This window comes from Zosterops lateralis (genome assembly GCF_965231275.1).
Source record: "Zosterops lateralis genome assembly, chromosome: 3".
Lineage (NCBI taxonomy): Eukaryota > Metazoa > Chordata > Aves > Passeriformes > Zosteropidae > Zosterops > Zosterops lateralis.
In genome coordinates this window covers 33,242,920-33,255,902 of record NC_139764.1, presented here as the reverse complement: position 1 = coordinate 33,255,902, position 12,983 = coordinate 33,242,920, and the positions used below count along the sequence as shown (strand labels likewise).

The window sequence follows — 12,983 nt, the reverse complement described above, 5'->3', positions numbered from 1 at the left end:
TTCTCAGTTCTGTCACAGTTCCTGTATGACTTTCAAATGGTTCTTCCCCTTAGGGTTTGGCTTCCTCATCTAAAAAGCAACAGATTTCACCTCCATCGCGTGCAATTGATTTCCCTGATGTCTGTAAAGCATTTTAAATTTTTGTCCTGTCTTGTTTTCCAAAAATGACCTTTGTACTGACTCATGGACAACCACCAAATTTGATGTGGCTAAAAGTACAAATTGTTAACCCTAAAGCTAAGCTTCTCATAAGTTAAGGAATGGTATCAAATATCTTTGCTCAACTGTGGATTAGAAAAAATAATTTAAAATTCTATGTCAAATATTAGATTATCTCTAATATGCCAGCCTAAAGAGAAACTTCTTTCTCCCATATAAGTGCTTATTTGTATTAAAAAAGAAGAACATGGGAATTTCATTGCAGTTTACAAGTTTAAAATATTAAAACCATCCAATCTTCCAAAATAAAGACAATGCAGCTGAGTCAAATCAGACAGGTATAGTATCTACATGTGGCCCATATTAGACATCACAGCCAAGCAAAAGGTCTTCTAGTCTGCTGTTAGTCTGACACAACGAAACTGGAAATTAATACTGTATCAACTTCTATCCACACATTTGTTCTGCATTATAACCTTCAGAAAAAAAAAGCAATGTACTGGCCAGTTTGTAAGAAAGATTGCTTCTCAACCCACAGATTTTCCTTTGGTCTTGCAGGTGTGGCAACTGTGCTTATATAAAGGTATACACTAAGAAACCCTGGATCCTAATATTAATTCATAAAATTTATGCTAGAAAGATGTCTGCAACAGTAAAAACAATTCCAGATTTAAAATTTTATTTAGGTATCTGCTGTCCTGTACAGCACACAAACATATCAGTGTCTTACAAACGTTATTGAAGGTATATTAAAGAGCAATTTTTCTAAATCTTCTTGCCAAACTGATTTCACCATTTGGGGAATTAGAAGCCCATTCTCAAGAAGTTCCTTTAACTACAGAATATACTTACAAGGCAATTTATAACTCAATAAATATTTCCAGATCTTAGAGGAGATATTTGCCTTGACCATCTGTTATGCATCAAAATATCCTGTCTAGATATGAGTATTGGCATAAATTGCATTTATGCATATTTTTCCTAATAAACAAAGGTCTCAAATAAAAAATAAAATTGGGTGCAGCAACCAAAATCATAGAAAGTACCTGATGGAGACACAGGGGCAGTATCTTTGAATCCATCTGCTCAACCTCTTCACGGAGCAAAGAGAAAAGAGACTGCAACGTTTGGTTTTGGTCTTTTGGATGGAAGTTTTCCTTTGTTTCAACAGCGCCTTCAGCCTGCACAAAATCTGTATCTGTAATAAGAGTATTTTCCTCCTGGATTGCTGTGGTTCCCACTGCAGAAACACCTTTAAAAACAACAAGTATTTAGGTTAGGATTTAAAAAAAATATATTGAGTTGCTTTTATAAGAAATTTCAATATGAACGTCCTGACTAAACACCTAGTATGTTAAATAACATCACTGCTAAACTAAATACTGGCCTTGTCAAAATTAGTTATGACAGGTCTGTCAGCTCACCTACCCAAAAGAAGACAGTAACACATCAGATATATTTGTACACTTCTAACTGGGACCTTGCTTTCACTTATGAGGGGGGAAAAAAAAACATTGGAGCACTTAGAATGCGTTATACAGAGTTATTAAAAAGAGACCAGGATGACCTAAAAGTGCTTAGAATACAGTTTTGCTCAAAAAAAGCAAACAGGAGGTAGTGAGGACAGTATGAATGAGGTTCTCAGTTTGTCTCTTTGCTCCTGCCAAGGACCTCCTACGAGGAGGTGTCCTGGGGATGGACAGACACAAGGAAGGAAGGACAATTCAGTGGGTTCCTGTTTTTAAGATGGTAACACAGTGGCTCCTCGCAATGACAGCAGGATCTTAAAGGATAGAAAGAACCAGATGATGACAGTGTGGGGCTCTGTTGTAGGAGAGAGATGTCTATGGAGACTGCTGAGTGAAAAGGAAGACCCCCCTACATGGCTGGATAGTTTGTTTGAGCATCCAGGGAAAGAGGCAGTAGTGCTGATCAATGTTGCTAACAATGACACAAGGCTGTGTAAACTGAATTTAGATCCCAGAACTTGCTGCTAGACAGAAAACTAGGTTCTCCATGGTACATTTCATAGGAGTTTACTGTTGCCTGCCTTCAATTTTATGGAAGTAAAAAAAGTCTGGCCCTCAGGTGCAGTTATGAAGACTAATTTAAAGCCTAACACTGTAAGAATATTAGAGGAAAAAGCTTTCTGAGTACAAATCCCTCATTTCATTGTTAGAAATGCAAAACTTGCTATATATTTTGATCATGTATATGATAGTTATGAGAAAATGTTCAATGAGATTAAGAAAGAAGTGTGGAGTAGTAGTAGTGACAGCAGTAGTGGGAGAAACCTACCCCTATACTGACTGGATCAGTTTCTCACAAAGATCAGAGAATAAAAGCAATAAATTACAGCTTCCTATAAAACACAGTCTTAGGAGCAACCAGAAAACTACATTGGGCTCCAACAGTTAATAAACTCCTTTTAATCTCTCAAAAAAACATTGAATTTCACACACTTGCATAAGACTGAACTTTAAAAAAATCCAATAATTATTTAAAACAATTTAGAGAATTTGTGTACAGAAATGTGCCCAAGAAGCTTTTAATAAACTCAGATTATGATGAGTATTGTCCTCCAGCTACACCCATTTTCTGAAATCATGTTATCATCTGAAAGACAGACACCTGAGGGCACTGTTTCAAGTATCTTTGTGTCCTCAGCTTGGGCACTTAGTTTCAGACCCCTTTGTTTTCATCACCGCTGAAACCCAAAAATGGCGATTCAGGTTTAATATTTAGGACCTAAGAAAGGCATTAGCTTGTCCAGGGAAGGCTTCACCATTTTACTTTTGATTATTTTAAACTCTTTATTAAGTAAACTGTTCAGGTTAGGAGTACTAATAATCTCTGTGGGTGGTTATTTTCACAGGGCTTACTGCCAGAAAAAATATGGGTGTAACTTAACATTGCTTTTTCAAAATCAATGCACATCTCTGATCTTCCGGTATTTATTTGGGCTTCCTGTGGGCCAAAAGCAACAAGAGACACAACTGGAAGATACAAACCAGGAAATACTTCTAGAGATGCAATTAAGTCTGTCTTTAAAAATACAGCTTCCTGTTTAGCACATTATCATGAAGCCAGAAAAGAGGGTCCTCAAGTTCTGGCAAACCTTTTCTCTCAGAAAAATAAACCAAGAAACCAAACATCACTTCAAGTTGCACCTTATTAAGCAGTTAATAAACACCCCTCATATGAAAACATAAACATTGACTGCAACATGCTCAATAGCAACTACCATGAAAACTCTTAATTTTAAATCCTTTATGAACTGCATTATTATTTGTCACTCAGTATCAAATTCTGCCCTCAAATTTCTTCCCTGATTTTGAAAGTGAGGCCTTACAGTTATGTAAGTTAATTCTAACTTGTTTGATTTTCAACACAAGACAATATTTGTGCCTTACCAGCACTGCAACAAAGAATTTTTATTGTAACACTTAGTAATGCTATTTCATCATAAAGATATAATGGGCTAGGATCCCTATTTATTTTTTTTCCCCGTTCTTGAAAACAGCACACTACTTTTTCCAGGAACCTGGAAAATCTTACTGTCCAAAGCAGATTGATTTTTTTATTAACTAAGATACAGGTATCTTACATATATTTCTGATTTTTTAGTAAGGAAGGATTAAATTTTTTCACTTTCTAAAGCACTGATATTTACTTCACCCCAGAATAGAAACTAAGTCTCTATTAAAATGTATGCAAAAAGACAAAGAAGACACCAGTGGCCAGAATGCTCAGCAGGCCCTGGACCAAGAGCCAGGTTCAAGTTTTTGCTCTGCCAAGCTCACAAATATTTCAACTGACCCCTTCTATGCCCAGTTGGGTGTATCAGTGTTTCCTAAGACATGGGGAGAAGCAAACGTTCTCTAAATCTCCCCAACAGCTCACAGAAGCACCCCCATGTTTGCCTAAAAAAGGTCAGATTTTGACATACTTTGTGAATAAAACCCCACATTTTTCAGTATGTCTCAGGTTTTTCTTTGTCAGTACTGCAAGTATATGAAATTAAAATGCTCTTTGTTACCTGCCCGAGAATGAATCCAAGGTGCAAGCATGAGGGATTCACTATCAAAATAAAATTGTGGATGTTGCCCTCTGTTTTTGATGTGAATTTGAATTTTCATATTCAGTTGCACTAGCTTGAGCCACCCAGTAACAGAAGTTTCTAGTACAGAAAACATATGGCAATCTCTTTTTTTAAACATTCTTTGATACCCAATACAGAAAGCTGTTTCAGACTGATTCATTCAAGAACTATTGAGGAAAAATGAAAAAAGACCAGCAAGTATTTAAAAAGTATTCATTTTTAAGAGAAGAGATTTTGAGACAAAAGTATTGGTGGTAAAGATATAACTTGAACTGAGCAAGCCCAAATATCTTTTTTAGTTTGGTACAGATCCCTAAATAAAATAACATTACTTGAATTTTCATGTAAATTGACTATCTTGTATTCATATATTTTATTTGCTTCAACACCAATTCTATCCCAAACACTTCATTCCTCCCTCTACCTTCAAGTTGCTTTAAGAAATAAGTGGAATAATTTACAGAAAAAGCATATGTTGCAGAATTTAAGTTGGGGAAAGGTTTGAGTGCAGGTTGCCATGCTATACTATATTAAAGAATCATATAATGATTTTATAATATTAATTTATGCCAGGACTGACCTTTTGAAAAAAGATGAACTTATTTTCAGAGATCATAGATAATTTGAAATCCATGTTTTAAAAAATACATTGAAATAGATTATGAAACTTGATGAATCACTATCTCTACCACACTAAAGTTAGTACAACTCTTTACAAGGAATAACATTATGAATAATCACCGAAGTTTAAATTCTTCAGTTAAAATGTACATCAATTCTATGGTCTCCAGTCCTCCCAAACCAGATATAATCATAGCACATTCAAAACTGTGATGATTATACAAAAAGAATATGAGAAAAACTTGGGATCTAGAAGCTACAGACTTGTCAATCCATTCTCAGTCTCCTACAGCATCAAGAGGGCTAAAAGGAGGTGCTTCTCCAAACAATAAACAGATGAAATCCTGGAACTGCTTACTCCAGGACACTGAAATGGATGCAAAAAACAACTGTAAATCAGGTGACAGATTCACTCTAAAGTATTATAGTATATCAATTTCCACTTGGGGAAGTCCTGAGATTACTGCAGATGGGGAACAGACATGCAAACAAATCACTACATGTTTGCCTTGTCCCTGTACTCTCACCTACAAATCCTCTGTTGGCCTCTGTCAGGGGAAGAATATTGAACCAGAAGGATCTTCAACCAGATACAGCGACTGTTAAACTTGCATTCCAGTCTACTGATAGTAGAAGCTAGGATAATTTCAGCTTCAACACATCCTAAGCATACACAGACAGATAATAATCCAACTTACAACTGTTTATTCTTCACAAACAACTATTGAGAGGGTTTCAAACACTTTTCAAGTGTGAGTACTTGCTCTTTCTTTTAAAGTAAAAAAACATGTTGAAAGCGAAAGATTGGCTTCTCTAATGATGACCAATCTTCTGCTGAGCAAGTCACACAAGTCACAAGTAAACAGAAATGACTAAAATGTAATTTTCTATATTGCACATAAATTGCTTTAGTCACTAGCAAGAAGAAAAGTATGAACAATGCGCTTTTTAAGTCAAACATCATCTTTTCTAGAATGGCAACATTTAACAGCAATCCTAACAGGTGTGCAGGGAAAAAGATTCATAAATCTCTTCCTCAGTTATGAGTCAAAGTAACTCATCCATGATTTCTCAACACTTTAAAATACTTTTTTTTTAAATTCACAACAATACATGCCATGCAAGTATTTAGTTAGATATTCCAGCTTGCTTGTGTGGTGCTCTGCTGTCACCCACTCAGGAATCTTCCACTCTAGGTTGATTATTCTCCCCTTTAAGTCTCAGCTGGTATAAAGAGAAGAAAGCTAGTTTGGACCTTAATGTAAAGGGCGTAGTGAGATATTCAGGAATCACTTAAAATAGCTGGTGCTGGAAATTAAATGGAAGATTGCCACTAAAATGATGACATTTACCACATCAATAAATTGTGACACAGTCAAATGCATTTTGTGAAAACAGAAGAAACATCACATGAGAGTATCGAAAAAATGACTAAATGCATATTAGCCCATAAAAAAAGGGAGATATGTAATTTTATATTTTGATCTTCCTCTCTAATCAAGGCTATTTACTAATAAAGTAACAAGAGTTTATTCATAACAATTCAACAAAACTCTAGAGGATTTTGCAGACAGGATGTTCTCTTGTGTGGTTTTCTACATTGCTACGTTTTTCCATGAAATTTCCTATATTTTCAGGATTCTACTTTTGCATTAAAACTTCAGTCTACTATGGACAGCTTGTTTTGCAGTACTTCTGCATCAGTTCATTCAACAAAAATACAAACTAATGGAGAAAGAAAAAGGAGCCAAGTTTAGCTTCCAGTGTTTAGCTTGGTTTATTCCTTTTCTTCCTCATATTGTGCTTCAGACACTTACGCCAACATGTATGTATAACTTTTCAGCAACTTGTTTTTTGTAATTCTCATCAGATGACTGGTTCTCAATTACTTTAGCAAATCTCATTTTAATTATTTTATTCTGTTGTTAAAACTTAAATCTACAGATGAAATGTATTTACTTATTAAGTGCTGAAGGAAGTTATTGAGAAATCCTCCTCCCTGTAATGACAGATTTCAGAATGCTCTTATCTCTACTAGAAAACATATTTTTTCTTTTCAGATTTTGCCTATTTGTATAAGATATGGAATGCAAGGCTTCCTTCCTTTCCTATCTTGACCTATTCTATAATCCCTTAAAATAATAATCAGTTTTCTGATTAGGTTGCAAAAGACTTGCCATTTATAAGGAAAATTGTATTTTTAATTATTTAGTTTAAAATGCAAGGAAAAAAGCACACATGCATCAGCTGTTCTTTCAAAGAAATCCATGGATGAAACATACTGATTTTAATTAATGTATATAGCACTATGACACATAAGCTTTAGGATGTATGGCAAAAACCTAATATAACACATTATGTTACACTAAATCCTACTCTTTCAAAAAGGGAAGAAGGATTTCAAATAAGAACATGCAATAAACATTACATTTTCCTTATCCAATTCGCATCCAAAATATCTAAAGAAGAAGTAACATGAAAAATTGGTAGGAACACATTTTTTAACAGTTTGTTACCAAAACACAAAACCTAGGCCCTATCTGGTAAGCTTTGAAAAATGTAAGTGAATTTTTCAATAGGAGGGCAAGATCAAGTTATTTGGTACTCATAAGATTTCAAATCTTGACATGGGATCGAGACACCAAAATCTTGCACTTGACAATGACGTTCAAATGATCAAAACCATAATGCCAGAATTTCTGTCCAGTTTGATTTGGACACCAGCCCAGTTTCCATACTGACACCCTGTACCTCCCTCCACTCCTGTTTACTGGATGTGTTACATTTGCTACATAGCCACTGTTTAAGTACAGAAAGTGAAAACAGAGTTAAAACTGATTGAAGACTAATAATAGTTCTGGAAAATAAAAAATTAAAACAAACCCCACTAAACCTTTAGTGAAATGCTAAAAATAATCAGTACAACAAGTAAAATATATTTCTTATTAGCTCATAGATCTAAACTACAGTGTTACTTCCGAAAGTAATTGGTTAATTGGTTACTTCCAAAATAAACAAAAGGTTTATTTAAAACAATTGGTTAATTGGTTACTTCCGAAATAAACAAAAGAAAAAAATTAAATTATGTACCTTTAGATTTTTTACTGGAGCTTCTTTTGCTTCTTGGACTTCTTTTTCCACCTGGCTGTTTTTCAGTAATAGGCTTTTCCTCCAGCTGAGGATCCATATGGACATTCACAGATCTTCTCTCAGTCTCACTTTCCTTACAGCTTGGGATACAGTCTCCACTGTCCGTATTCTCATTATTATTGATGTTATCCTGTTCACCTTTATCCTGCTGTCCCATAGCAATGCTACTACTGGTCAGAACTGCATTCCCATCACTGTCAAGTTGATTTTCATTTTCATCAGCTGAAGGAATCAAATGAGATGCCAAACTTTCTACCCTATAGTTAGCAGGAAGATTGTCCTTTGAGTCTATTTGTAGAGCATTTGGTGGAAAGTCTCTGTCATCCATTAGAGCGTTACTTGTTGAACCACTTAATCTTCTTCCAGATATTTTTAGACCTAAAATATAAAACGGAATGAAGCACTTATAATATGTATATTATAATAGATAAATAATGTCAGCCAGTGCCAGCCAATAAAGATTCACATTAGCCAAGTGATATAGCTTAAAAGTATGGGGAATTTCTTTCATTCATGGATCCATTTGAAGTCTTAAATGGGGGGATATTTACATACAAAAAAATCCCTATAAAATTATATTTTTGTCCAATTGTAATTGTTCCAGTTACCTGAGCGAAAGCACAGCCGATCTTTACAGCGGTGCTCTGTTGTTACAGCTGAGATAATGAGAATAACAAAAAGATAAACAGAAGCCACCTCATGTTCCCCTCCCCCCTCCGCCTTTAAATCCATCGCTAAAACAAAAGCATTCTTGTCACATAAGATCATAGTTTGCCTGAAATAAAAATAAACCAGGGAGGAATAAAAGTAGAACAACTTTTAATTCTGTCAGTGATGGTATCAGATCAAACCTGCAGATAGATTACCTGTGTTATCAGAATTAGATGGAAGTAGAAGCTGTTTATTGCCTCAATTGGCACATTATTTTCAAGAAAACATTCAACATGTTCTCAGTATACAAAGAAGCAGATGGTTTGTTGATAAAAAACCTAAACCCCCACCTACTCTCAGCAGGAGTCAATTTTCCCTTTTTGTGAAGATGCAACTCCAATCAATGCTGCAATTAGACACATTCACAGGAACAAAAAAGGGACACTTAGCAGAAGACCTACACGTTACAGGACCATTGTTGTATCAGTTCCTATCTTTAGCCTTTAGAAGCACGGCTACACTGCTATTTAATTTAGTAACCATATACCTGAAATTTACAGTTCCATTATGTACAGCTCACTAGATTTAGCTCATGTTTTAAATAGTGAAGCCAAGAATCAGCAAGCACCCTTGTATTAAGAAGAGCTTAGGTAAGCCTCCTCCAGCAGCTTCCTATACTTTCCTTTAAATGAAAATACGTTTTAGGACACCTGTTTTCACCAGGCTTTCTTAACTCTTGGTATACACAAGTTGAGTAAATGAAATACACACTTGCTAAATATGCAAGATAACATTTCGTTTTACTTGCTAGAAGAATTAAAATTGCAGAAAAATGGGAAAAAGTTAAAGAGTAAGTAGGCTTTCCTTCATACATAGAAACATGTTTCAGACGAAGATTACTAAAGAGGTTTTCCCAAAATTGTTCCTTCATAAACTTCATAGTTGCTAAAAGGACCAGGGGAAAAAAATAAAAAAGAAAACACCACTCTTAGCTTAGGCACAAGGAGGATTTAGGGAGCCACAGGCTGCTCTGCCTCACCTCGATCCTTGGAAGGTATTACAGCAACTTACCCCCGAAAGCATTTTCAAATATCTGAAGGATAAGGAGGTCATCAAGTGCAGTCAGCATGGATTTAGGACGGGTAAGTGGTGCTTCTACAAAACACTGACTTGCTTAGCAGAAGAAGGGGGAATAATGGGTGTGACTTACCGTGACTGTTGTAAGGCTTTTGACACTCTCCAACAACATGCTCAAAGACAAGCACATAAAGTACAGGCCTGATTAAATAGATGGTGAGGAGTTCCAGAGAAGCACACAGAGGGCAACAAGCCACCACCAGCTGGGCAATACAACAGCAAAAGCCAGCATCACCCAGGACAACCCCATCTCTGCTTCCAACCTGAAGAACTGGCTAACCACTTCCAGCCACACCATTCTAACAAAATTTACTGCTCACCCTAAAACATATAAGCAGCACCATGGAAGGTTAGACTGGACATTAAGAAGCATTTCTTTAGTAAGGGTGTGGTCAAACACTGGAACAGACTTCCTAGAGAGGTGGCCAATGTCCCAAGCCTGTCCAGGAGGCATTTGCACAATGCTCTTTACAACACACTTTTAACTTTTGGTCAGCCCTGAGTTGCTCAGGCAATTGGACGAGGTGATAACTGTAGGGCCCTTCCAGTGAAAATATTATATCCTAGTCTAGAAGAATTATATATTGTACATTAGAGATGAAAGTTGCATTTTCCTTTGGCAGCCACATTAGATGATAATTGGTTTTCCCTGAGCACCAGGAAGACAAAGGGAACTCTAGAGGAGATACTGAGGACTTCTCTGGAAAAGGCATCTGTTCACTAGAAGAATGCTCCTTAATCAAGCCATTTTCTCTCAAAGTGAGTTAAACACAAAATGAAAGGTTAAGAGGAGGACAGAACTTCATTCACACCAGAAAGAATCAGAACTAGATATTGTTAGACACCCAGAATACAGTTATGTTAATTTATTGATACCTGTTCTAAAGCACTAAAAAAATAATCCCAAATACAATATATTTGAAAGGCTCACTTTTTAGTCTTTCTGCCACATGAAATTATAACTACTGCTGCTTTCTCCAGCTCATAGGTCAAATGATGCATCAAAAGAGGTTTATGTTTATGCTCAAACCCAATGAAGAATTAGTTGTAAAGCAATAATTAAATTCAGGATGTCCTACCAGCACTGTCTTCTGTCCCTAGAAAACAGTTTATCCTTTCAACAGCCAGCAAAGGGAAAGAGAAATACAAATGCATTTGAACAAGGTGTTTCCTATTTGATTGTGAAAAATGAGAAAAGATGCTTTTGACAAGTGATATTTGCTGTAGAGGAAGCTAACATTCTGATGGAAAATGTTAACTCACTTCCTTTGAACATTTGGCTAAAATGATAGTCCTTCTGTAGCTGAGAAGCTGGAAAGCATAACATTTCTTGGTTTATCGCCTGAAACTCAGGACTTCTCCAAATAAAAGTAGCCCTGAAAATCTATTTCTTTGTACAACCCTTAGGACTCCTTAGAGAACGAAAACCCAAAAAGAGCTAGTTCAAAGAATTTAGAACAGTCTTGTCCTTGATCTTTTAAAAGGATTTCCCTTCTTACCCAGAAGAAACTTTTTACCTTCTTGATTTTCATTGCTGCTATTCGCAATTCCTTTTGAGTTCACCACGGCACTAGGCAGGTATCAAAGTGAATCTAAACCCTGTGAGAATGAACTTTACCTCTGTCTAAAAACAGAAGTAAAAACACCTATTTATAAACAAAAATGAAATTAAAATCCCTTGTGATTTAAACTATATTTAAAAGACCATTACCATGTGTGTCCAGTATTTACTGTTTTGCCACTGGAATTAATTGTAAACACAAGCAACATGCTAAAAAAAAAAGTTTGTTTCTTCATAGGCCCATCTTTCCTCCCTTCACTGGTTGTCCAAAGTTGAAATAAAAATTAACACTGAGTAGAACTGTGCTGACCTTTGTTAAAAGGTACTCATGAATAAAAGTGCTTCAGTTGTCACACAGATCCATACAACTGGCACATGTAATCATGGTGATTATAGCACAAATGAAAAACAAAAAAAAAAAGATAATACTTGTCAAGTGGCTAAAAGCACTTCATACAATTTAATATAATTTTGACAACTTTTTCTCATCTATCCTTACTATGGAAATATAGCCTTAACTATAGTTGTTAGGGAAAAAAAAAAAGAAAAAAAAAAAAAGAAAAAAAAAAAAAAAAAGTAGTAAGAAGTGGGATCATTCCTGACCTGGCATGGATAAAATTTGAAGAGGGCATTAAAAACAAAACAAAACCACAAACACCACCAGCTCCCTTAAACTTTCATTCTAACTCAGCTCCTCTACCCTAGACAGCTGGTGGGCTCTGTGAATGTTTACTGAACGTATAGTGTAGTATTTCATTTCAGTGTTGTATTTCATTTACTGATCTCGGGTGAATCTTACAGAACAATCCAGATCATAACATCGTTTCTTCTAACATTCAAAAAGTTTACATCAAATTGGTTTTTTTATGCTATTTAATTGCCTCCATATTGCTTTGCTCCTCTGCCAAAGACACTATTTCCCTCTCTCATTCTCATGCCACTTAATTTTTCTATGTTAATTAAAGAGATTTAAGTCTTTTAATTCTTTGAAAGTCAGCTTCCCCACTACATCACCAACAGTGCTCTATTCAAAATGAATGGGCATTTTAGATTGGTTCCCAGTGTTGCTTCTATGCAGTATTTTGATGATAAACCCAAAATACTGGTATATAGTCTGCAGTTATTAGAAACAGTTCTAAGCATTTTTGAGGATTTAATTAAAAATTAATTGTAGCAATAAGTGCTCCAAAAGGAATAACATAAAATTCACTAACACAAACAGAATATCTCCAACCCTTTGGAATAAATAAGGCACATCTATCTGAAATAGGGATTAACCAGTCATTTTGTTATGATGAAAAGCATCTCAAAGAGATACCAAAAAGAAAACCGACCGTGAGTGCAAGCCTTCTTTTCCTCCTGAGATATAATACAGCAAGTGTTACATGCACAAGAGAATTCATTATGTTCTACCAGGCACTAATCAATTACAGTCATGGGGTTTTTTTTGTGCACAATATGCACAGAACAAGATGTACACAAGAGAACCTGGATCCCAGCAAGGTAAGAGCTTTAGAAAGGAAGGATCAGCACTACATCTGGCAATAGCAATTCAGTCTCAAAAAGGCTGCTATGTAAACCACCAAACAGGCTGTCCAGAGA

The 12,983-nt window shown here is 35.6% G+C and overlaps 1 protein-coding gene across 1 annotated transcript in view; it reads right to left on the bottom strand.

The window, feature by feature from the left end:
- The window catches only part of CNST (consortin, connexin sorting protein), a 32,969-nt gene extending 24,564 nt beyond the window's left edge, over window positions 1-8,405 (bottom strand). The window contains exons 1-2 of the mRNA XM_083857558.1: window positions 7,973-8,405; window positions 1,206-1,411 (exon numbers count right to left, since the gene is read on the bottom strand). Of these exons, the coding sequence (XP_083713684.1) occupies window positions 1,206-1,411; window positions 7,973-8,360 (594 nt within the window). The 5' untranslated portion in view covers window positions 8,361-8,405. The remainder of the gene's footprint in view (window positions 1-1,205; window positions 1,412-7,972) is intronic.
- Between the last annotated feature and the right edge of the window lie 4,578 nt (window positions 8,406-12,983).